The sequence below is a fragment of the Papaver somniferum genome, chromosome 4 (assembly GCF_003573695.1).
Source record: "Papaver somniferum cultivar HN1 chromosome 4, ASM357369v1, whole genome shotgun sequence".
Classification (NCBI taxonomy): domain Eukaryota; kingdom Viridiplantae; phylum Streptophyta; class Magnoliopsida; order Ranunculales; family Papaveraceae; genus Papaver; species Papaver somniferum.
This window is the reverse complement of record NC_039361.1, coordinates 3,928,175-3,954,257: the sequence shown is the minus strand read 5'-3', so window position 1 is coordinate 3,954,257 and position 26,083 is coordinate 3,928,175. Positions and strand designations below refer to the sequence as shown.

The 26,083-nt window shown below is 37.2% G+C and overlaps 3 protein-coding genes across 12 annotated transcripts; 2 read left to right on the top strand and 1 right to left on the bottom strand.

Moving 5' to 3' along the window:
- Nucleotides 1–1,072: 1,072 nt before the first annotated feature.
- LOC113274607 lies at nt 1,073–7,929 on the top strand. The gene is made up of 7 exons (XM_026524001.1): nt 1,073–2,792; nt 3,146–3,342; nt 3,612–3,835; nt 4,552–5,834; nt 5,946–6,062; nt 7,334–7,520; nt 7,676–7,929. The coding sequence occupies exons 1-4, from the start codon at nt 1,349–1,351 to the stop codon at nt 5,294–5,296; spliced, it is 2,610 nt and encodes an 869-aa protein (XP_026379786.1). The 5' UTR covers nt 1,073–1,348; the 3' UTR covers nt 5,297–5,834; nt 5,946–6,062; nt 7,334–7,520; nt 7,676–7,929.
- Nucleotides 7,930–9,686: 1,757 nt separating this feature from the next.
- LOC113274606 (rRNA-processing protein fcf2-like) lies at nt 9,687–17,480 on the top strand. Of its 2 annotated transcripts, none has more exons than XM_026524000.1 (7): nt 9,687–9,786; nt 9,898–10,159; nt 10,267–10,327; nt 15,302–15,379; nt 15,474–15,586; nt 15,716–15,863; nt 17,003–17,480. In XM_026524000.1, exons 2-6 carry the CDS (start codon nt 9,948–9,950, stop codon nt 15,828–15,830), a joined length of 579 nt encoding a protein of 192 aa, XP_026379785.1. In that variant the 5' UTR covers nt 9,687–9,786; nt 9,898–9,947; the 3' UTR covers nt 15,831–15,863; nt 17,003–17,480. The 2 variants fall into 2 exon arrangements, with proteins under 2 accessions (XP_026379785.1, XP_026379784.1); XM_026523999.1 differs by having other exon boundaries at nt 15,716–15,859; nt 17,003–17,431.
- Nucleotides 17,481–19,114: 1,634 nt separating this feature from the next.
- On the bottom strand, nt 19,115–22,389 carry LOC113274604 (pentatricopeptide repeat-containing protein At3g04130, mitochondrial-like). 9 transcript variants are annotated; one of them, XM_026523993.1, is made up of 2 exons: nt 22,254–22,389; nt 19,115–19,799 (listed from the first exon to the last, which is right to left on the bottom strand). In XM_026523993.1, exon 2 carries the CDS (start codon nt 19,768–19,770, stop codon nt 19,372–19,374), a length of 399 nt encoding a protein of 132 aa, XP_026379778.1. In that variant the 5' UTR covers nt 19,771–19,799; nt 22,254–22,389; the 3' UTR covers nt 19,115–19,371. The 9 variants fall into 9 exon arrangements, 7 of the variants coding, with proteins under 7 accessions (XP_026379778.1, XP_026379779.1, XP_026379781.1 ...); XM_026523994.1 differs by having other exon boundaries at nt 19,115–19,796; nt 22,254–22,359; XM_026523996.1 differs by having other exon boundaries at nt 19,115–19,824; nt 22,254–22,351.
- Nucleotides 22,390–26,083: the final 3,694 nt, after the last annotated feature.

Sequence of the window (26,083 nt, the reverse complement as noted above, 5' to 3'; positions counted from 1 at the left end):
CATTATTAGAAGCACCATCACCAAATCTCAACTGCAAGGAAGAAATACTAAAATAAACAAGAAGCTCAAAAAGAAAAGGAGAAAAATGGTCAAAAGACCAAAATCTGAATATAGAAATGATTGCATCATCTTAGCCTTTTTAGGGAACACAGTCTCAATCCATCACCTCAAATGGAACCCTGAACCCTAGTTAGCAATTCGGGATTCGGCAAACGTACGGAACGGCAAACGTACGAGTATTATACGGTTTTGTAAAATCCAGATTCGGTCCAAAATTCGGTCAACGGGACGTGATTCGTCATTAATTCGGAACGGCATACGTACGTGTATAATTCGATTTATAAATGTGAGTTCGGCTCTGAAAATTCGGTATCTATATATAACAAATAATTTGTATTTATAAGGTCATAGACCAATTTTTCTGCATATGTGTGAGTTATTTAAGGAAAAAATAAACTCAATATGATGATATTAATAATATATACAACATTAGTTATCCAAAAGGACGTCGTATGGTGGTTTAGATGCTTGGTTAGTGAGTTTGAGATCTCTCTCACCTTCACCTTCAAATCTCTTCAGTCGTTTTTGTTTCATAAAAATTACAACATGTCTAATATTCGGTCGTGTATGTTCGGGAGGCAGTAAATCCCAAAAAGTGGAGTCTTTGAAAAGTAAAATCTAAAGAATTTATGACGAATTAAGCGGACGTATCATTCGGGATACGTAAAATTCGTGAACGATTCGCGAATAATCCGGGAATGCCACATAATACGCGACTTGGGTTCGGAGTTGCAAACGTACGCGAATAAGACGGTAAAATTCATGATACGGAAAAATTCGCGAATCATTCGCGAATCATTCGCGAACTTACTAACTAGGCCCTGAACCCCAAATTTATTTCCATCTAAACAAAATTCTCAACTCCCCTAACCCCTCCCCTTTCCCTTTCAGGTCCCAATAGTCAAAATTTCAGTCCAAATTAGTCAAACCTTCACTATCCCTCAAATTTAATTTCTTTCTTCATTTGCAAATTAAATTTCATCTCTTCATCTTCTGTATTCCAACAATGGAAGAAGGTTTTAAGCTTCTTCTTCATCTACCCTTCTCTGTAAATCTACCAAATTCCAAAACCCATAAATAAATTTCACATTTTTTTTACTGGGTTCTGTAACAAACAGACGATTTACTCCTTGCTGGCAAGATTCTCTTCTTCTTATCTTTTGTTATAAACTGTCTGTGAGGAAAAACAAAACCCTATTCTACTCCACACTAGAATTTTCTCACTTGAATCTACAAATTTAAAATCAATTTTTTCATTCTTTCTAGGGGGTCAAAAAATACTCCACATATGGGCTGTACAAGCTCAAAGTTAGATGATCTACCTGCCGTTAAACTTTGCCGAGAACGCTGTTATTATTTAGATGAAGCGATCCGGCAGAGGTACGCATTTTCTGATTCACATTCTGCTTATATTCAGTCTTTAAAAGGTTTTGGTTTTTCATTAGATAGATTTTTTGATAATACTAATAATCGTAATCAAGATCTTGATGATAAGATTCCTATTTCTGCTTCTTCTTCACTTCGAATTCCTTCTGGTAGAAAAGTGGTTGATTCCTTTCCAAATCCTCCTCCTCCTTCTAATCAAAATGCTAATTCTGGGTCTCATTTGCATTCTCATTCTAATTCTGGTTCACATTTGCATTCTCATTCACATTCTGGTTCACATTTGCAATTTCACTCTGATTCCGAAGGTTCCGATGAGGATGGAGATGGGGATGATGATGGGGATGAGTCTTCTGGATCTCATGACCACCACCTCCATGACCATCATGGTTCACATTTTCAGAATCAGCATCATTTCAATCAACATGGGGGCAATGGTAATGGTAATGGGTATATGACAATGAATTACATGAGGAATCACTCTACTCAGTCAGTTGTATATGAGCAAAGGCCAATGAGTCCTGAGACTGTTCATTTTGGCGAATCGTCGTCTTCGTTTCATCAGCCGTATTATTCTTATCCTAATGATGAAAATAATCATTATAATTCTGGTTCTTATGGTTCTTATAATTATCCTCCTCAATCTGTTTATTCGAATTATGGAGGTGGCATGGGGATGGGTGGTGGTGGTGGTTTTTTTGGTTCATCAGCACCATATGGATCTTATTCATCACCTCCACGGCAGCAACGTTATTCAATGGCTTCGTCTTCTGGTTCGAAACCGCCTCCGCCTCCACCGTCTCCACCAAGAGCTTCAACTTGGGACTTCTTAGACCCATTTACTAGTACATTTGAGAAATATTATCCACCACAGACACCGAGTCGGGATTCTAGAGAAGTTAGAGAAGAAGAAGGGATTCCTGAATTGGAAGATGAGGATTATCAAAATGAAGTAGTGAAAGAAGTTCACGGAAATCAGAGATTGTCTGGTGAAAGTGGTGGGGGAAATTTCACTAAGAATGTCGGGAATGAAGAGGCGAAGAAGAAGAAGCAGAAGAAGAAAGCAATTGATAGGGAAGATGCTTATCAAACGAGGAACATTGTACCTGAAAAGAATCAGGGAGTCGAATATCAGGTGCATTTAGTAGAGAAGAATTTTGTTGCTAAAGAGGAACAGCCTAAAGAACCGATAAACGTGGCTGCTTTTAAGGGTCGGTTCACAACTGTTTCTGAGGTTGTGAGAGAAATTAAGGCTCAGTTTGAGAGATCTTCAGATTCCGGAATTGAGGTTGCAAAGATTCTCGAAGCTGGAAAGCTTCCATATAACCGGAAGAATGCTGTTTATCACGGTAAAATTTTATCTACTATACCTCCTAATTGCTCGTTAAGCTGGAAATTAGAAAAAGTGCACCTGATATATGTAACTTAGATCTGGTTTCAGTTTCGGTTCCTTCAGCTGCTCACAATTCCCTGTTTCTCTTAGTTGTTATTTTTAGCTCTATTAATCTAAGACATAATTCCAAGTTATCTTTCTGTTTGGAGGTTAAACTTATTAATTTAGAAAGAGAGTAAGAGACAGTATGATTGTGTTTTGCTTTCACAATAATGGAGTTCTTGTGGACCCAGTGTTAAATGGAGTTGAATCTATTTATTTATTTTCCCTTTTATGTTGACTTGACTGTTTTGAATTGTATGTATCCAGTGTCTTCAAAGATGTTGCACTCTATAACACCTTCGATGTCGGTTGGGTCTTCACAGCCTTCTACGCCTCCCTCTTTAGAGAGAGATGGTTCTGTTTTCTTGGAATTTAATGGTGATATTCAGAGGAAATTATTGAATCTTTCATCAACTTTGCAAAAGCTGTACAATTGGGAAAAGAAGCTCTACGAGGAAGTCAAGGTAAGATATTTGCACCATATCTTTAAATTGTGCTATTTTCTTATCTAAGAGGAAACAAATTTTCTTATGGTGTCAAATGAACTTGATGATAGTTTGCTCCAACCTTTTAGAGGAAAGACCTCTAGCATCATAGGCTCCGGAAGCTAGATAGAAAAGATTTATTGGGAACAAGTTTTGGTTCTCCTTCGTTACTAGCTTTGTGTAATTTTTTTTACTTGATTCTCTTTACATCAAGTGCAGCTTTTATAATTAACAATATGATTTTGCAGGCTGAGGAAAAGATGCGGCTAATCCATGAAAGAAAGAGCCGCCGGTTAAAGCGTATGGATGAGAAGGGTGCTGAGGCTCATAAAGTTGATGCAACACGGATTCTAGTCCAGACTTTATCCACAAAAATTCGAATTGCCATTCAGGTTGTTGCAAAGATATCAGTCAAGATAAATAAGTTGAGGGATGAAGAGTTATTCCCTCAGATTAATCAACTCATTCATGGGTATGTGATTGATCTTTGTACGATGTCGATAATGATTCTATAATTGCAATTATGTTTATTTGTTGTTGTGCTTAAGACTAGTAACAAGGAAAATCATGCCAGTCATATCTACAAATAATCACTTCTCAAAATTTAAGTGGGATTAAATGTTTCGCTCATTTTTTAGGTAAACTCTAAGCTAAGCAGTTCCTTAACTGCACATATATACACTGCCAGGAAAATGAAAGAAAAATGGTCTGTTAATATGTACGGATGTGCTCATTCAGAAGTAAAACAAGCATAGAAATTGATTCATAAGTTGACCCGGTTATTACAGGAAAGCATCTGTTATATTTCCTGGATGTTTGAGATGTTTGCTTCTGCCTTTCCACTCTGAATATTTCTCGTAAAACAATGTTGACCAATTTTTGGTATCTTTCTGTTAGAGCCATCCAAACTTTATACTTACAGAAACGTTTTGTGCATCGTATTTGTTCTGTATTTTGTATGTTCATTATGTTGTGAAAGAAATCCATTTGGCCCAACAAGCTATATTTTAGACATCAAAGGCTATACTTCACTGAGAAGGTTTATCCACTCCTTTGTTTCTATAAGTTCATTACGGATATAAATGTCCATTTGTAGTCAAATTTTGTTTTAATTGACAAACCTTGTTACATATTTCATGGTGTTCAATCTGGAATAAATTTATTTATTTCTTTGTTTGTTGTTTTCAGCTTAATTAAGATGTGGGCAGTTATGCTCGAGTGTCATCGGAACCAGTGTCAGGCTATAGCAGAGGCAAAAAATTTAGATGCCATTGCATTTAACAAAAATCTAAATGACGATCATCTTGAAGCTTCTGTGCAGCTTGAATTGGAGCTTCTTAACTGGATTTTACGCTTCTCTAGTTGGGTTATTGCTCAAAAAGCTTTCGTGAAAGCCTTGAACAGTTGGCTTCTTAAATGTCTTCTCCAGGAACCCGAAGAGACAGAAGATGGATTAGCTCCCTTTAGTCCCGGTAGGATTGGTGCACCCCCAGTTTTTGTGATTTGTAACCAGTGGTTTCGCGCTATGGAGAGAATTTCCGAGAAGGAGGTGCTTGATACCATGAGGGTTTTTGCTGCAAGTGTACATCACCTCTGTGAGCAACACAATGTGGAGCTGCGTCAGAGGATGACAGGAAACCGGGATTTGGAGAGAAGAGTGAAGGCTATTGAGAGGGAGGAGCAGAAAATGCACAAGGCATTACAGGTAGTTGACAAGCAGATGGTATTGCTGTCTGGACAGGGCTATGGTCTTTCTCTACCTGGGATAGTCGAACCTAGTGATACAACTAATGCTATTAGTCTACAGTCAGGGCTGAAAAGGATTTTTGAGTCTATGGAGAGGTTTATGGCCTCCTCTATGCAAGCTTATGCAGAGCTTAGAGTTATTGGTGAAGAAGCCAGGGTTGGTCGTGAAAATGCACAAGTTACGTAGGCTTGTCAATCAGGAATCATCTTCGTCATTCTGTAACAATTATGAGGAGCTTGATGATCCTTGACTTGCTATCCGAACTCTTTGGTGGAGCAGCATGTGGAAGTTTCGCTAAGATCTGCTGAGTTCTTTCGAGGTTGAATGTTGACGCTTTTCAATTACACTGATACCAAAACTTGCAGAGATGGAAAAGAGTGGTTTTGTGCAGCCCAAAAAGGGGGGACTAGGCCAGCAGGGATAATATTGGAGGATGTAGGTTAATCTGGCTGGTGGGGTAGCAACGGATCTAAGGTAGTTGAAGATATGTATAAGGGCAGATATCAGTGAATCATAAAGTTCAAGTAGTTTTCTTGTCATCATCGTTGTAATGAAGAAGGAGCTTCCGGTTCTTTTGTCTCTTCACTGTTATTAACATCATCAAAACGTCCAATTTAAGTACTGCCAAGATATATGGTTTTCCGGATATAATGTTGCCTGTAGTTGGTGGTAAAGATGTTGTAGCTTCGGAGGAAAAGTCGAACGATCGAAGCTAATTTATCTGGTAATAACTTATTTCGGTTAGTCTCTGCAGAGCTTACTGTTTACACAGAAGCACATTTTGGTATTCATTTTTATTTATCTGATTTTGTTGAATTTTCTCAATTTGTTGCAGAAGTGGATGTGACGATAGAGAGATTCGTGAAGCTATCACTTGGTGAAGACATGTCTGTGGGTGGAAAGGGGTTCTGTACAGCTCTTGCGCTTTGTAAAGCTATTACAAATCTCTCTGGTTAGTCATTTTTTTGTTACAGCTTTTTTTCTCTGTGATCTCTCAGATGTTTGATGCGTTAATGATTTTCTTGAGTCAATGAGCAGAATGGAAGTGTTGAGAATCTGCTTTTTATGTGTTTTCTTTGTATTGTTCTTAAGATATGAGTGTAAGAATTCCTAGTCGTTCTAATTGTTACCAGACCTTTTCGACTGAAAACGGCATGACTGTGTTTGTGAGCTATGGAGATTAGAATCATTGGCGCAACAAAAGAAGTGGATGTGGTTAGAGAGATGGAATGCCTTTACCGTGTGAATAATTCAAATATTCCTTCCATTCAAGAGTTTTCCGTTGCAACTTTCAAGGTTATGGTAGCTCGCCCTAGATTTGATCTCGCTGTAAACCGCCCCACACTTAGGAAGCTCTGCACTATGTTGCTTAGCATGCTTAATGGCTAGTGTCCAAATGAATTCTATTATGAGCAAGGAATCTAAATGGCTGGTGCCAATAGTGGTAGTGTCAGTCAGTCACCTTCCTTAGTTGGGTGCCTTCTGTAAGACAAAAATATAAATTGTGGTTCTTTAATGATCCCTACAAGTAAAACACAGCACCTTTGAGCCCATAATTTGTTGTTTATATTGGAATACATGACGGACTGGTTCACCAAATTACTTTGTACCAGGCTACGTCAAAAGATCAAAGTACTTATATTTTTAGACTGTTATGATGTGCTTCGACCTGACATTATGTGGATATGAATTAATACGACAATAGATCATACTTCCAATATGTGGATATGAAATGAAAGAACTTTGCCTTTTGAGCTAGATACTAATTAAATATTGTTTCTAGTTTTATAAATGCCTCAGGGGAGTAATCCTTTGTTTTCCTTGTAAAGCGTTTTCTTACAATTAAAACTATATTTTCTTGAGTAATATTTGTGATAAGCTTCATAGGCTTTCCAACTTCCAAGTTTGCATCTATAACATAGACTGCTGATCAGTTGAGTCTAAGATTCTCATGTAATTTCAATCGTTGATGTGAAGTGCTTTCATGGTGGCTTTTTTGTTGGTCTTTTTTGGTCACATCATTGAGATCAAGGGCTTGCCCTAGTATGTTTTTATCATTGTATTCCTGCCTTCACATGGATTCTGGGCTATTGTCTCAGAAGGGAAAAAATTCCTGGGTGAAATACTGTATAGCTACGTTACTGCACAACTGGTCATTCCCAAGTGCCTGCTTGATTCATTATATCCCCATCTGAGCACAAAACTCTGGATGTGTCTTAACAGAAAATGCGGCAGCTGTGAACATGTGCACATAATGCAAGGGGGTGGCGATCAGCATGGGATGGCAAGGTCAAGGACTCAAGTGCTTTGCTTATGATATTGTGAAGAGTCAGTTTATGCGCAACGATCTCAGACACTCTTGCAGACTTTAAGGCTTTGATATCCTGGCAGCAAGATCCAATACGGCTGGGTATATCCTCAAAACTTCCAGATATGATTCAGATTAGACAGTCTATTTCTTTGGTGTTCATTGACCCCAGTTATTCATTCTTTGCTGGGTAGATAATGCCAAAGGCAATCAAACAAGAGTAGTATGTTTAACTGCCTTTTCAATCTGGATTGCAGGATATTGGACAATTGCAATGCGAGGCCTGGTGACATGAAACTGCATTCTTTACGATGGCCCGAATTGGTGACTGCAGTTTTAGCCGCAGATTCAAAATCTTAGCAAGCTTCTTATCTGCTATACCAATTGTTGTGGTGTAGACCTGCCCATACTGATTACTTGTTTAGAAGCAAAATTACGAATTATAATCCTTGATTTTATATCATTGTACACAAGTAGAACTCCCTGAATGAGAAAATAAATTTCTGCTGCAGTAAATTGAGTCTCCATCATAACATGATAGAAGCTGATCATTTCGTTTAGGCCTGCGCAAACTCTCAACAGGCACACAGCTTTTGACTGACCATTCTAAAATAGCCTCTCATCTCCAAGTCTTCAAAAATGTTAATGCCACTCCTAGAGACCACAAAGTTAGCATACCTGAAAATCCTATGAGTTTGGGTGAAAACATAGTTAAACCTCGCTCCGTCGCTCGCATCTCTCCTCGGTCATTTTATGACACAACCGATGTCTCATGACCGGATACCTGCAACGAGTTGTTCTTGTAAATTGTAATCATCTGGGAATCAAGTGATGGAACTGCTGAAAACCATTTATCAACTTACAACAGCATTTCATGATTTTCATCGAACCCTGATTTTGGGCATACTGAAATCTTACTAGGGATACTGCATAAAAACAAAAAAAGGTTGTGAAATAGCAAAATCAGATTACCCCTTAACCCAATTTTTTTAATGGTAAATCTGCCCTTTACGTATTAGTGTTAGTAATATTGATTAGTGATTAAATATTTTGTTTAGTGATTAAGATAATTTTCAGAATTATAAAGGTTGTTTAGATGATTTTTTGGATCACGGTTCGGCGAAACAGGTTGAGGTTCGGTTCACATCTATGAGCCGAATCTACCAATTGATGAACGGTTCGACTCACTGAATCTGTTTACTGCATGCGCCGAACCTATAATTTTCAATTCCAACCCTTTTGCTAGACACTAGTTCGGCTTATATGAAAGTTTCATAGTAAGCCGAACAACATCCTGAATAGCTCGGAAAAAAAAATAATTACTGGTTCGGCTTATATTTCGAAATCGTATGAGCCGAACATCAATTTGTTATTTTTTGAGTTAAAATATTGTTATTGGTTCGGCACATATTGAGAATATCGTAATAGCCGAACCTCGTAAATGTGCTAGGTTCGGCACATATTATGATTATCGAATACGCCGAACCCCTATGCATCTCTATCTGTGACTAGGTTCGGCTTGAAATTTCATGAAATTTCATGCCGAACTATTCATATACACTTACAGGAAGCTTTTGTGAAGAACAGTTCGGCTAAAAACGCAACTCAATTTTGAGCCGAACCCAACACTGTAACCGTCACTTAATCGATGAAAAACAACAAATAGGAGATTGGGTTTGTAAAACTTGCTTTCTTATCCTCATTTCCGGAGTTGGAGATGCAGTTGGTTCAATTTCTGGTTCAATTGGTGGTTGATTTTCAGTTTCTACACCTTCATCTTCAATTGGTTCTTCTTCTTCAATTGATGGATTAGAAGACGATTTGGTTTGCCTAGTCCCTGCTTTTCTTTGTACGAGTCATTATGTGGTTGAGTTTAATCGACGATCAAATTTTTACGAATCGACAATTAATCACGATGATGAAAATTTTTTTCGCAGGAGGGGGAAGAGTTCGGCTAGAGGAGGAGGAGGAAGAAGAGATGGTAAGGGAAACTGATTTTGATTGTTTAGAAAACTGATTTTAGATTTTTGTATTAAGGGTATATAAGTAATTGAACTACCTATAGGATACCCTTATAAGGTCACCCAAGATGGGACTATTATTTTGTATGCCCAGAAAGATTTAGGTATGCCCAAAATCAGGGTTCTTTTCATCACATATGGTTCGCCTAATACGGGCCTTTCGAATACAGCTTTGTTAGTCAGGCCCAGCCCAAATAACTCTTCTTCTACAAAGTTCCTAATATCAAGATTATTAAAAATCCAAAACCCTAAATCTTTTCTCTCTGTACTGTCTAGACGAAAAAAGGCGATACCTGAGAATCCTCCATCTTCTTCCTTCGCCGGATTCATACAGGAAAACGACTAAGGTACAGAGAGACAATCAAATCCTTCTTTCACTGTTTCTAATTTATCGATTAAGACTTGTTTTCGTTCTTAAATCTAAATTCTTAATCTGTTCTTCTTATCTACCTTTTCAGGGAAGAATTTCATATAGCACTGTCAAGCAAGGGTGTTTTTAGACAGAAAAATGTCAACAATTGGTCTTACATGGGAACCTAATCTGACCATGTTCAAATCTTCTGGAACTAGTGCTGCAACTAGTTCTTCTACAAAGTCTGTGCCACAAATTCCTAAACCCAAAACTGAGCTTATCGATGGACTATATGTTCCACCTGCTGATCCAAAGTTGCGGAACAAATTGGTTAAAAAATCACTCAAAGACACCACTGGTAAACACTGGTATGTGTTCTGTGTGTTGATTGTCTCTTCTTTAAAGTTCCATTATAAATTAGGGTTTTATTTGTGGAAATGAATTAATTGGTTGTTTGTTTTGAGTGCATATGCAGGTTTGATATGCCGGCTCAAACTATCACACCGGAGATAAAGAATGACTTCCAGATTATAAAGGTATGTTATATTCGTTTTTCTTTTCTCTAAGTTATGAAACTGAAACTGCTTGGACTGTTTTCGCAATAAATGTCTCCATACCTAATATAATTGAGGAAGTAGAATTCTTAGGTAGCGACTATCAGATTGATGGACTGGTTGATACTGTGTTGCGCCATATTAATACTGTGTCAAGGAAATGATACCCTTAATTGTAGAAATCTAGCATACTGTAGAGTTTGCACATCACAATTACAACTTTTTTATATGTTAGAATCTTCAACACCAACTGCTCCAGCAGGAGGAACTACCTTGCTCACATGTTTTTAAGTCGCATGTAAGCAAGATGTTTCCTTCTGCTGTAGCAGTTGGACTTTTATCTTAGGATTTACTAGCAATTTTATACTCTTGCATAGATGGCTTTAGATAAATCATCAAAGCCAGAATAGATCAAAGAGAACTGATTTATAGTCCACCATATGTGTCCGCACATCCCACGTGCCCATGGGCAACACTTTTGGGAGTGAATGCCTGGTCCAATAGTGTGGATCATATATGTGCCACATTCTGCAATTCACAGATTATCTTCGTAGATAATTTGATGTTTGGTTAGTATGGGTCCATGGGTGAATATCTGTTTGTAAATCTGTCATCTCAGTGAGAATCTAGGTAACTATAAGCAGCACTTTAGGCTTTGTAATAAGAGTAGTGATAGGCATACCGAGCAGAAATCCGCAAAATATCCCGACTCTCACAGACTTAGGGCCCTGCCGCTTATATAACATTCCACAAGTATGTGAGAGTCGGGAGTTTTGCGGGATTTTTCCCTCGGTACGTTTAGCATTTCTGCTGTAATAAAGGTTGACTCTTTTACCCATTGCAATTACTATAACATTCTAGACAACTAAACAAGTTTATGCTAAACTAAAAGAGAGTCCCTGTGTTTGTTTGATTGCAACGAAATGCAAAAGGAGAACTTTACTTTCTAGGACACTTGTTTTTTATGGAGTAGTTTGAATTAGGATATTGCATCGGGTATCTATGCAATCGCTAGGAGAGTTTACATGCTTGATGTATTCATTTTGTGAGGAAAGTATATATTTTTCAATGTGACGTCCTCTTCGGTATTGTAAATTTATGTTTTCTATCTAGGAGAAGGAAAGTTGTCTCTGGATTGAAGGTGTGAGACTTTTGTCTGAAAGAATAAATAGCATGTAGGTGTTTTTCTGGCATGAGATAAAATAACCTAAATGTATTAAGGATTTTGATTTCTATCTACCAGGTTAGTTGAGGCTTGAGAATTATTAGCTATGACTGCTTTTGTTTTACCCTGAGCATGGCAGTTGAGTTCTATATTTCCACTTCGTGGATATTAAGGATGGTACCTAGACCTGCCGTTAACTGTCACAGACTAGGTAAGTTTGACTAATTTATTTTCTGTTCTTTATGATTTCTAGTAAAAGAATATAGGAACTTACATATTTGCCCCCAATTAAAATCAATATCGTCTTCTTCTTCTCTAATCTGAACTTTATTCATCTCCAGAAGCAGAAACCCTTTTAATTATTACATGAGATATTTTGTTAAAGGGTCGTAACTTTATGGTCTAAGTAGGGTCTTTGGGTCTGGGTCGGGGAAGATTGATGTGTTAGGGTCGTCGACTAACCATAGACCATCAAGTTAACCTTTATTTGACTTTTAAACTAAGGTGAAACTAACCCCTGTCTTGACCAGGTTAAGTTGTCATTATGTTATATCCATAGGTCACAAGCGCAACAGTGTTTACTCGTGTCCTATAGGGTAGCCATTAATAAGTGATAGTAATTGATTCAAAGAGTGGTAAATCATTACAAGAACTAGAATTAGTATCAATTAAATTATCACTTGAAAACTAATAGAATTCTCTCTCGCATGTATCTTTAGTGAAACATGTTGTCACCTTGATTTTTGAAATCTACTCAAAGGGTAACAGTAATAGGTCGAGCATGGGGTAGAGAGAGACTGGATTTTCGTGGAAAAGCAGATGTATCGTGACTCTCATCCGGTCTCGTCCCTTCTGGTCTTGTTCTCGTCTTGTCTAAAGGGTGTATAGACTAGCTAATCTCTAGAGTCCTAGAATGAGTAGAGTAAAGACTATCAACTCTAGAGTCCTAGAATGAGTAGAGTAATGACTAATGAGACGTAACCAGGGGCAGCAGATATCAGAGATGAGCTGTCATTCAGTATAGAGTGATTTCTGCCCCCCCCCTGGTTACGACTCATTACTCTACCGAAAACTTATTCTAGGACTCTGGAGTTTAGATGATCTATACAGACTCTCTAGACAAGACGAGAACAAGACCAGACGTCTGCTTTTCCATCTAGTGTCACACTACCCTATGCTCACTGGTCCATATGAGAATACGTTTGCTTTCCCTATTTTTTACAATCTAGTCTCGAGTCTGGACCTATATTTCCCTATGTAGCATTTTCGGTGAGTCGGTGACAACAAGATGTTTCACTCAAGATACATGCGAGAGAAGATTTTCTTTTTATAGTCCAATTCTTCACCCAGAAATCTAAGTAGAGGTGAAAGACACTTGCAAGAATGCGCTCGCAATCCCTTGACTTTCGGAAAAGGAGTGTTACACTTGGAGTTGACACAAACACTGATCACTTATGTGAAGAAAAAAAAGCATATACGTGCCACATTCTGCAATTCACAGATTATCTTCGTAGATCAGTTGATGTTTGGTTAGTATTGGACCATGGGTGAATATCTGTCTATATGCAACTATAAGCAGCACTTTAGGCTTTCTAATAAGAGTATTGATAGACATACCGAGCAGAAATCCCGCAAAATATCACGACTCTCACTGACTTTAGGTCCTGCCGTCAGTGGGATTAGCAGGGGGATTCTTTTCGGGTCCACGAGTATGTGAGAGTCGAAAGATTTTTGCGGGATTTTTCCACGGTATGTTTAGCATTTCTGTTGTATTAAAGGTTGGGTTTTTGATCCATTGCAATTAATATAACATTCTAGACAACTAAACAAGTGCACTCTAAACTAAAAGAGAGTCCTTGTGTTTGTTTAATTGTAATGGGACGCAAAAGGAGAATTGTACTTTCTAGGACACTTTTTTTTTTGTAGAGTAGTTTTAAGTGCATCGGTTACCTATGGAATAACTAGGAGAGTTTACATGCTTGATGTATTCATTCTATGAGGAAAGTGTAAATTCTTTAATGTGACGTCCACTTCGTTATGGTAAATTTGTGTTTTCTATCTAGGAGAAGAAAAGTTGTCTCCGTTTTCTGCTGGGTTGAAGGTGTGAGACTTTCGTCTGAAAGAATAAATAGCTTGTAGGAGTTTTTCTGGCATGAGATGAATTATTAGTTATGACTGCTTTTATGTTTTGATTTTTGTAGAGGCTTGAGAATTATTAGTTATGACTGCTTTTATTTTTCTTAAGCATGACAGTGGAGTTCTATCTTTCCACTTCGTGGTTTAGGATATTGGATTGTTCATTTTGTTGGAAGAGAATGTGGTGGTCAATACAGAGGAATTGTTGCAATTTCAAAATTTGTTTCGTGTACTCTAAATGAACTATGATGGGGCTCTAATCTTGCCATCATCTATTCTAATCTCAGCGCTAGATATGGTTTAAAGGTTTATTCAACTCTGCAGTAGGACTTACTGTCATCTCAGAAAAATCTTGTAACTCTAAACTACAGTCACCAATCGGCCTTACCTGAACTTATTTTCTCTGACACCTAAGTTTTTCTAGGTGTACCGTTGTTTTGTGGTACACGAGGCTGTTCTAAGTTCCCTAGAGCAACTCTTGACACTCTATTGTCAGTGTGTAGAGGTTGCTTTTAATTATTATTGGGTTATGAGTCACAGTGGAATTTGATAGAATATCATGCATACCTTGTATGAGTTCATGACTACTAATGGGGGGTACCAGTTTACTGGGGAGGGTATCAAATTCCATATAGGACAAAGCATTGTTTTGTTCGCCTTATATGGGATCCGGTACCCTCCCCAGTAAACTGGTACCCCCTATTAGCAGTGTTGATTCAATTGGGTTGATGCTCCATATCCCGCATCAAGAAAGCCTTCAACTAAAGTTCTCTGTTAGGCTAGGGTTAACCAATGCAATAGACGTGTCTCAGGTTATGTAACTGCTGTTAGCATGAAGTTAAAAAGTTTGGAGTCTCTCAGGAGCTTGAAATGCCCTGTTGTTGTGGTAAAGGTTTTGATAATGATAATTATAATAATATATGCCAGTTTCTCTAAATAGAACTGCAGGTGCCACTCTTCTCCATGACAACTTGTATTTTTACAATCATGAATATGGGTATTAGTACCACTGAAATTTGATACGAGTGTTAGCAAGTCAGGATTCATTTAGTAGTTTACGGACCACATGATCAACTTTTGTTGGGAAGTTATCCAGTAGACTCACTTCTGCATATTGTAGGGATATCATTATTTGGTCTAGAATGACTAGCTGCTTCATTTCTTTTACAAGCTTAGGTAATGTAACGAGGATCTGGATTATATTGTAGGGATTGATTGTAATAAGCTTAGGTTTCTTTGTGAATGTGAAAAAGAGCTGATTGGTAATGTAACGAGGATCTAGATTATATGTACTTGTTATCTAGATTCCCAGTCCATAGCCTTTAAAACGGCTTGATTGTTATGCTGCGCACATTAATACTCGGAAAAAAAAAAGTGATTGAAATTCTTGTGGATCATCAAGGTCTATGCAGTTGAAATTCTTTGGTGTGCCTAGTACAACTAGATATACTATTTGTAAGATTAACTAAACCCCGGGTAAATGCAGTGCTGGTCATCTGTTTCTCTTCCATTTAGAAATTCAAATGCTTCCCTGTATCTGTAACTTTTTGCAGATGTTTTTGTTATGGCTGATATGGACAATACTTCAAACCAGCATCCCACCTCAGTTGCAAACCCTGTATGATCGTTAACAATTGTGGTTGTGGATATTGCAGTTAAGGCATGTGCTAGATCCTAAGAGGCACTACAAGAAAGGTGATTCAAAATCGAAGGAGCTTCCAAAATATTTCCAGGTAACTCCTCTTTGCTTATGTTACCAGTTAAGCTTATGCCAATGGTTTTTGCCCATCGTATATATTATATTAACTTGAAATTTCTACCACTCAGCTGGGTACGGTTGTGGAGTCTCCAACGGAGTTCTACGACAGGTTAACTAAGAAGGAGAGGAAGCGAAGCATTGCAGAAGAAATTCTTCACGATAATGCCTTAAAGAAATACAGGTTAGACCATAAGAGAGAATCTTCTGATGCACCATGTTCCTTTCACTTTAACACTTGTATCATAAGTTCATCTATTTTCCGGGTTTAGTATTTTCTCCACAGATATTCATCTTTCTTATCCTTTTGCAGGAAACGTAAAGTTCGAGAAATTGAGGAAAAGAATAATGTCCCTGGGGTTGACAAATGGAAAATTAAAGGAAAGCAGTCATGGAAGCGAGCAAAACAAAGAAGGGGAGGCGACTGATCACACAGTGTACACCTACATGTATTCTGGTATGTAAGTAAATTTCTTACGAGTATTATAACTCTGGAGTTTACTTTCGTTTCAGAGAAAACAAAACACTGTAAGCTAGATTTTTATTGTCTTCTTTGCAACAATGCTAAGAAATTTTGTTTGTAGTTTTTCTCGATTAACATTTGACCATATTTCCATTGAACCCTTCTAATATAAATAAGATTTTATTATCAACTAATTACCACTTAATAATAATACATGTGTAGGGCAAAAAACCAGAGATACAAGACCATCATCCATCCCCGTCATCTTCCCTGATTTCTTTCTGATCTTAAACTTTAACCCCTTAAACACTTTAGGGAAGAAACAAAATTACAGTACAGTAAGTAAACCCTATAATAATAATCTTCATAATAATAAGATAACAGAGCAGAATTACAGAATTTAAGCCCCTTAATTCCATATAATAATTACTCCATCAATTACATATTTTCCATCATCTTCTTTCCATCTTCAACATCATAACTAAGAAAAATTCATCCTTTCTTTCTCAAAATTTTCCTTGATGAAATTTCTATGAAAATCCCAGATGCTCCCCCAAATTTACTTAGCAGATTATAAACATAAAAGATAAATTTTCTTTGAATCTTGCATCTTTTATTCTCCATTTAAAAAAATCATGGAAAATTAAGACACATTAGATTCAAAAGAAATAAGAAAAAACCAGATTAAATGTTTGACCATGATCTATATATCAGATCTAGATCATCTAATAATCATAGAATTTTAGTTCATTTTTTTGATGATTTAATCAAGACGAAGAAGACGTCTCAAATCCTTAGTGGCTGAATCATCAATAATTGCTGAAGCACCACAACCACCTTCTTTCTTGATTGAAAAAAAAGTTGGTAATGGTAATGAACTAGGTGCAGGAGATAAATAAAAAGCATTACCAGCATAAACTTCTGATCTAACTACCCCTCTTTCTGAATCTGATGAAGATTCTGATCCTGATGATGAAGAAGAAAACCCACTGCTCAAATCTCCAGAAATTGACCTTTTGATTTTCAATTTCTCGGCTTTTTTCTTACTGTTAATATTATCTAAAGATTCACCTCTTTTCAATATAGTCACAGAGGCTGTTAATTCATTTTTAACAACAGATTTTCCTGTTGTTGCAGGTGATGTTGATGGAGTTAGTTTTGGCGATGATGATGATGATGATCGAACCCCATTTTTAACCACAGATGTTTCAGATTGAGAAAAATATCTGTGGTGTTGTTGTGGTTGTGGTTGGGGTTGTTGAGGTTGTTTCCTCTGTTCTGTTTTCCTGTAAAACTTTGGGTTAGGATTAGAAGAATAATAATAAGAATTAGACGATGGTTTTCTACTACGAGGTATGGTGATTGATGCTGTTGATGATGGTACTCTCATCAAACAATCTTGAGGTCTTAATATCTCTGTTCCCATCTTTCTTGATAATAATCTAAGAAAATGAAAAAAGAAAAGTAAATATATATTTTCTATACAAAATTTGCAGAGATGCCTGTCTAGAAAACAGAGAGAAAGGAAGAAAGGGTTTTCTAATGGTGTATTCTGAATTGAATTATGAACCCTGTTTCTTCTTCTTCTTCCTCTTTAAAGATGTTTTTTTTCTTATTGCTCTGCTGTTTTTTCTTCATTTCTTTGGAGGTTCCAATGGCCATTTTATTATCATTTCAGAAAAATTCAAAAGAGAAAAAGATAACAGTCTTCTTCGACAGCTTAGCACGTGTCAAAATCCGAATCGTTTGGTTGTGTGAGTCCTAGCTTTATGGTAACGGAAAATGTTATGTAGTTTAAACGGTGTTTGTTTTCTTGGCTTTTGCGCGTTTTGGATGTGGGGACCACGTGTGAAAGGGATTGCTGATCGTTGGATGTGAATGGAGGACCTAGTGGGTGGGATGGACGGTGGAGGTGTTACGAGGATGTTGCTTAGAAAGAGAATGCTGGGACATATGATCCACGTCTATGTGGAATAGGATGGGGTCAAGTGATAATTCTGGCCTGGGGGTGTTTGATTGATTAGTCTGAGCTGCCTTGCTTCACCTACTCTTAAACCTAATATATTCTTGATTAATTTTTTTCCTTCTTCTTCTATGTTTGGACTTTGAATGACTTAAAAGCCATTAGACTTTATTGATGTCAGAGGTAGAAGTTCTTATGATTTTTCGGTAAAAAAAGTCAATTTCAGAAATCAGAAGCAATTATTACAGGAGTCATTCAGAAATTGTGTTCCCAAATTAACTTCTCATATTTTCATTTTCAGGAGTCACAAAGTAACTTTTAACATAGGGCCAAACATGAATAACAAGTGATTTCATGAAATAACTCCTAATTTTCCGACTTGATCAAGTAGGAGAATACTCATATATTTAAGTTCTTTAAATATTAAAAAGCAAAATCAATTCCAGAAATTAGAAGCAAAAATAAAATTACTTCATAAAGAATTAAAACTAGCTTCTAGAAGTCATTTTCCAATTTTGCTCACAAAACTAGCTTCTAGTTAGAAGTCAAAAAAGCAAGTTTCAAAAGAGTACTCAAACAATCTTTTTTTTTTTTTTTTTTTGATAAGACTCAAATAATCTCTCAACTTTTTGGATTTTTAATTGGGAGGGTATTTTAGTCTGGATATTTTTGTGTGATGCAGCATCAATATTTCTTTATGTCAATCTCATCTTTCTTTGCTTTGTTTATCTTTTTCTTTTTGTGTGGTCGGCTTTCATTTTTCTATTCATGGTTGTCTAGTGGCTGGCTGAAGATATCTACCACTCCTGCATCCTGATTGACCATATCCAACCCGGGCTCGGGTTGTCGGGTTTAAAAGGCCTTTATGCATCACTTAACTTGGAGGAATCCAGCAAGAGGTTCTTCCTTCGGGCGAAACAGATTAAATTTGTCGAGAAATACAAAATGCTATGAATACGACCCTTATCGTGCACATTGGCCCCGTCGAACGTCTGAGTTGACCATGGAATTTGTGGAGCACCACCAATCAAAAGTGTGATCAACCCTTTGATCCAGTCTTTCAGCGTGGAGATCAACTGAGATAATGAAATGGAAAGTAATCCCCACTTGTTCGTAACACTGGCAGAAAAACATACTCAAATCTTGGATCTCTGTTCGATAAATACTAAAGTCACAAATAATAGATAAATCTCAAGAAACAATAACTGTAAAGAATATATGGGTACACAGTTTGAAGATAAATTATAGGGCCATAACTTACCAGGTGCAAAACTAACAAGAAAACAAAACAAAAAACACAGAGAGGATGTTATTTAGGCGCTGCAGAAACCATTTTAGAAGTACTTCACAAAAGACAATTAATCCTCTTCTTTGCAACAATGAGAAGAGATTTTGTCTACAGTTTTTCTCAGTTAACGTTGACCATATTCCATAATATAACATGAATCTCATAACGAGAACAAAAAATAAAATGCCTGCAAGGACGTGCAATACTGTCTAGTATCAAATACGGAGGAGAGAAAAAACGTCTTACAGATCGTGTTCAGTGCTTGGCCTTGACAGAGTTGTTTTCCTTGATTCGTGCACGATTATCCAGCTTAACTAACCGTTTGAGATCATCATATGGGAGAGTCTCTATGTTCTTCCTGCGAAGTTCACTCAATGCAGGTTTCTTATCAAGAAGGTGTCCCAGCCAATCAGGGTATTCAGAGTCTGCTAGAATCTTAGGATCTGTTCCTTCCTTGAGGATGTTGCCACCAACTACCGTAGTAGATTTAATTTCTTTGGAAAGGCTTGAAGCCTTGGGAGCATCACCTGCACCACCTCCTTTTCCACTCTTCTTGGCTTTAGCACCTGCAGCGAATGTTCTCCGACTAACAACTCCAACTGCCTCCTTTGTGAGGATGAGGCTTCTGAGAGATCTGCTGCAATTCATCGCCATCTTTTATCCTTGCAGCATCAGCAGGGCTACTGGTTCAAAGACACGGAGAAGAATCTGTCAGTGGCAAACAGTGAAAAAACCTAATCATATGATGATTTGATACAGAAAAGTACTAACATTAACAATATAATTACATAAGCACTTAAGTCTTCCCAAGCAAATCATGACATTTCCTAATTGGATTTCTTCATTTGCCTCATAATACTCTCTATTCTGTCAGAAGCATCTTGCACGTTCTTTTGTTTCACTTCATCAAGAAGCAAACGGCATGTTTGATATCGAGGTGTAATTTCTTGTTTTATCATGTCCTCAAAGATTTTACAAGCTCTCTCAAATTTGTTTGCCCTGCAAAATCCATGAATTAAAAGTGTGGAAGTAGAAAGATCAAGACCCAGATAGTGTTTATTAGCCATATCATCCAATAGCACGTTCAAACTAGAATCTGTGTTTCCAGCTCTAAAGTACATTTTCAATAATGGATTGAATGTACGAAGATCAGGCTTACAGAGTGCTGACTTCTCCATATTGTCAAGAACATTCAGAGCAGCTTGTTCTTGAGAGTGATGGCAGAACATAGTGATCATAGTATTATAGGTAGAAGTATTTGGAATGATGCTGTTCATGGGCATCTCAACTTCAAAAACACGAGTCGCCTCTTGTAACCGACTTGCTCTCCCCAACACGTGGATCAACGTATTGTAAAAAAGCGTATCTGGTTTACATCCAGTCAGTTTCATTCGCTCACGAACTTTTAGGGCTTCGTCATATCTTTTTGCCTTATCAAGGTAATGTATGATAGTGGTGTAAGTGACGACATTTGGGGAGCAACCCTGAGTGTCCATCTCATCCAGTAACTCATAAACCTTACTAAAGTTGGGTTGCTTACAGTAAGCCTGGATGACCGTTGAGTAACTAATGACACAGGGGATACAGCCATGCCCTTTCATCTCTTGGATGGTCCAGTTTGCCTCATCAACCCTATTGGCACTGCACCAGCCGTGTACAAAAATATTAAAGGTGTGAGCATTCGGGGAGATATGTTTCTTCAGTTCCAAAAATATCCCCCGGGCATGCTCAACTCTCTTTTCTTTGCAAAGGGTATCAAGCAATAGGTTCATGGATTCAGTATCCTTTTCCAAACCGAATCTTTCCAAGTCATCAAACATCTTAACTGCATCTTTATGTTTCCCAGCACCAGCAAACCTTCTCATGAGTTTAGCAATTGTTTTCAACGTGACATAATTCTTCTCCTTCATTTCCTCAACCAACAGATACATCATCTCCAATTGCTTTGCTTTACCCAATATGTCCACCATCTTATCATAAGCTTCTTGAGTGAGGCTATAATCAGCTTGCATCCCAGCCCATCGAAAAAAACCCAAAGCAGACTTCCAATCATCCTCAAATCTCCTAAGCAGTCTTTCAACCAGGATTTTCGACAAACAAATACTAACGCATCTGTGATCTTGCAGAAGGGACTGGAAAACCTCATCCTCATTGTTTCCAACTCTTACTCTAGAAATTAGAAAACCTATATAAGACTCCGAATCCTGTGTTTCTCGACTGCCTATAGGATCTTGTGCAAGGTGGTAATATCTGGCACTAGAATTTGAAGGCAGTGGAAAAGATAAGGAACATGAACAAACATATGTTCTAGAAACATACACACGAGATACTGAAGGTACCGCGAAAAGTATACTCCTAAGACAACAATTTCTTTGCCGCAGGGCCATGCGGCGACAGTATAGAAGGGGTTCAAACATTAAGCTTTCCTAGTTTCCTGCATCCCCCAAGATAATGAATTGTCAGAATTTCAACTTTGACAAGACCTAAAGAACACCTAAGTGACGTTTTACGCAAAATACCATTTGTTTACCCTAAAATGAATTATCAATTAAATTCCCTTAAAATTTTACAACTAAACTACATTCCATCAACGCCTAATACCAAATAATTTGTACAACTAAACTATATTTAACATCCCCTTACTTTGACGCAAAGCGTTAAAGCAGAAGGGGTTCAAGCATCCCCCAAGATAATGAACCGTCAGAATGTCAACTTGGACACTAGATAATGGACACCACCTTGATGTTTTGTCCACGGATCAAACGTATACACCCTAAAAATGAAAAATCAATTTTCATCACCTTCTAACCTAAATTTACATCTCACAAATTCTGCTATATAGTTCACAGTATCCATCACTTGAAGGGCATCAAATGACCTCATTTTATGATTTCCAATTCATTTGATTTGTTTAATACTGAACCAAATAGCACAAACTAATATTAACCCTAATTTCAATAACAATAGATTTAATCAATGGGTGTCTTATGATAACCTAATAATCAGAACATAAAAATGATAAAAATACCAATCAATCAAGAGATTTATAAATCAAAAGCAAAACAGATTAATGGAAAATCGGAATTCAGAAAAGAGAAAGCAATGGGAAAGAATGATTAGAGGCAGAAGAAACATACCTGATTTGATAAAATGTTAGGGTTCTCCTTTAGATCGAGAAAACTGGGGGTTTTGAGATAGAGGGCCGGAGAGAGACAAGGGTTTAACAAAGAGTCGAATGAAATAAAATGACTCCCAGTGTAGCCTAAATCTGCCAGGTGGCCCGGGGTGGCATCGTCAAGGACTCACTTAAGGGCCTATTGGAAACAGCGAAGGCACGATCAAAGACCTTTTTTTTTCCTTTCTTTCTTTCTTTCTTTTTTTTCTTTCTTTTTTTTTTTTTTTCTAAAAAAACGATTGGCAATAAACCAAACGAATTATAAATGTTGTGACAGGAAAGTTGGGATGATACCCCACCATTCTTCCTGCATTCTGAAGTTATTACAATGATTAACCCAAAGTCGATCATGGTCATGGTATTGAAATTTCTTTTAAGAAAGTCAATTCTAGAAAATGAAAATAAAGTTTGAATCAACTTGCAATCAGCCACTACAGTGTTAATATACCATAACAGCTGGTTGTTATTAGAATCAAGAGATCCTACTATTAATTGTGCATCACTAAATGAAGCATACTTTGCTCTTATTCCTTTCTTTTGCCCAAACGCAAGTTTCCAACAAGACCAAGCATTCAGTTTCTTCAACATTTTTAACTATTCCTGGAACGATTTTACAACCAATGTAGTTACCTGCTTTGTCATTCATAATCAAACAGATCCAAACAGGTTAGTGTTAACGTCACAGGACGTATCACTGTAACAATAATGCAGTTCTCAGGCAAGAAAGAAACAACCGATTTTAAGTCATATCCATATATAGGAAGGTTGACAGATATGTGAACAGTATGATCAGTTCTAAGGATGGAATTTGTGTCATTCACAAGCTTAAGTGCTAATCTTGGAGTAGTGCTAGGATTTAGGTGTTTTCCCCGAAAAATTAAGGAACATCTATCCTTCCATATACTCCAAGCTATAGAGAAAACAACAACAGTCTTTTCTTTAAGGGCGTTGGAAGATAACCAGTGTCCAACCCAGTTTTTTTGATTCGGAGTTGAGCAACTTCGTGATAAAAACGATGTTACCGACCAAACTGCCTGAGCAAAAGGGTAGTGTAAGATGAGATGCTTAGGAGTTTTGGGCACTACAGTCCCACACAAATTACAGTTTACATGTATCATGAAAATTATTATATCTACAAATAATAGTTTTCACAAGCGAAATATTCTCGGAGCATTTCCAAGTAAATATTTGGACTTTAGGAAGTATTGGAAACTTCCAAAGAGACTTACATAAAGGGCTTATATTTCGAGGATTATGAATATGCTCAAATTGACCAGACAATAGATTATAAGCTGTTTTGACAAGAAATTGGATATTTTTAGAAAATGGTCAGATTAGTCTGTAATGAGTTGCACATTATGAGGAGTGAAGTAAGCATTTACGAAATCCATGTTCCAGCTATTATTATCTTTATCAGTCGATTCATAAACTAAAAAAAAAAAAGGATTTGGATAGGCCGAACTGAAAAAGCGGGGGTCTAACAACCATACCCAATATTTCGTTCGACAATCTGTATGAACTAACTCCAATATAATTCCAAGAGAAACAACTAGACAGTCAGACTCAATCAAGGAAAAATGTCCAAGAGTTATATCTCTTTCTCAAATCAATCAGTAAATCAACATGAATGAATCCGTGAATTGATTGGTAGGAGAATAACTTGGACGGTACCAAAGACCAATGCCCAAGTGTCAATCAATTTCAATCAACAACCAAAGGTCGGATTTACCAATTAATTGAACTACGCACAACCTGTGATATTTCAATTATATAGAAAACATAATGCGGAAAAGAAATAACACACACCAGAACTTTTGTTAATGAGGAAACTGTAAGGACCCTCAAGCTCGTCAACGCTATTAGACCAGTCAACAGACGTTTAAGCCGCTAATGACTCGATTAATTAGAGACCAATGTTAATTAATAGAAATTAATATAAAAACGATATAGATACGAAATTGGTACCATCGGATAGATCTCAAAAATTTATGCGAGATGGACTATTCGAACGTGTCAATCGGATACCAGACGAAGAAGATATCATCAGTTTAGCTTGACAGGTAAAATTATTTTTTTCTATTAAACCGTCTTGGCTGCCCATATCATTTGGGTGTTTACTTTTAGTAATATTTCCTTGGTCTTATCATCAAAACCCATCGAGATAAACTCGATCCCAGCTTATTCTTATTCATTTATTTTTTCCTCTTTCTTCTTTTTCTTTCTTCTTTTGTTCCTCTTCTCCTCCGCTCGTTTTCTGTCGATTTAGAGAGATGAATTAGTGTTGTGAGATCATGAGGATTATGAAGAGATTAGGGCTTGTTTGAGAGTGATGGTATGTTAATATGAGTATCGAATTCAGACTTCGCAGAAAAGGTAAATCAGAGTTTTAAGTTAGGGTTTCAGTTTGATTCGATCTGCTTTGTGAAATTGTTATATTTTGATTGATATTAAGTGGGTTTGCTTTTGATTTAAGGTAGGGATGAGTATGTTTAATTTTCATTTCATATAGAACTAGGGTTTATGTTCTTCCCTAAATTAAACCAGAAATTAGGGTTCTTGCAAATTAGAATGTCTGAATCGGAATTGCAGATGAAGAAGATGAATTGGGGTTTAGTTAATTGTGAAGTTTAACCACAGAGATGAAGGAAGTGCAGTTCGAGGAATTAAGAATTTTTAGTGTGGCCTGAGATGATTTGGAGTTGTTGTTGGTAAAATAGAGTTAGGGTTTGTGACAAGAAAAGAATGAAGATGAGAGTTACTGAGTGGAGAAGATAGAGTGGTGTTTGTATCTTAGGTCATGTTGAGATGCATGGGTTATGAAGTTAAAGGTATGATGAAGGTGATGGCTTGGATATCTTTGGAACGAACTGGTGATGAGGTCAGTTAATGAAGATGATTTAGATAGTAAAACTGTAAATGATAGTTGAGATACTGTTTCGGGAATTGTATTGCAGTTGAGATGGTTGTTTGAGTTGAGACTCAGTTGTGGTTGAGCTGAAGTTGCAACTGCAGCCTGGAAATAGTGGTGTTGGTTATGTGTATGATTTGGGGAGTGAATTATGCAGGCTGGAATGGGAAACTGGAGTTGTTTGGGAGTTGATGAAACTGTATTAAGTTTCAACTGAACTTTACAAGAATGAAGTGTGCATGGGCCATGGTATGAAATTGATTGACATTAGCAGAATGTTGTGGAGTTGCTGATATAGAGACATAGTAATGAGTTATGTTATTGTTGTTTAACTGTTGTTGGAGCTGATATGCAAGTTGGAGTGATTGTGCAAGATTTAGATGATGTTAAGGTTGTAGCTTCTGAAATGACAGTGATGTTGTTGAACTGAGGTGATTGAAGATAGTGGCAATGAATTTGAGATATGAAGATGACTGAGCTATGGTGTTGTGGTGAAATGTAACTGAAGTGAAGCTGTAAGAGTTTTTGATGAAGTAGTAATGGAATTGATTGAGATTCAAGAATGTGAATTGAAGATTGTAAATTGATTAAGTTGTAGGTTTGCAATTAGAGTTAGAAATACTTTGGTTTGAGTTTGTGTTTTGATGTTTGGAATAAAAGTTTTAGGCATTTGGCCTATTAGTCATCCCAGTGAGCTCAGCTGACTTAGAGTGTCTGACTGAGTTAACTCAGTGATCAGACTTGACCAGACCCGACTCAGTGAACCTTGACTGAGTTGATTTCTTTGTCTCGTTGACCAGTTGACCTGACCTTGACGTTTGACCATGACTTGACCTTGACTTTGGACTTCCTTGACGTTGACTGTTGGTTGACCCTTTAATTGT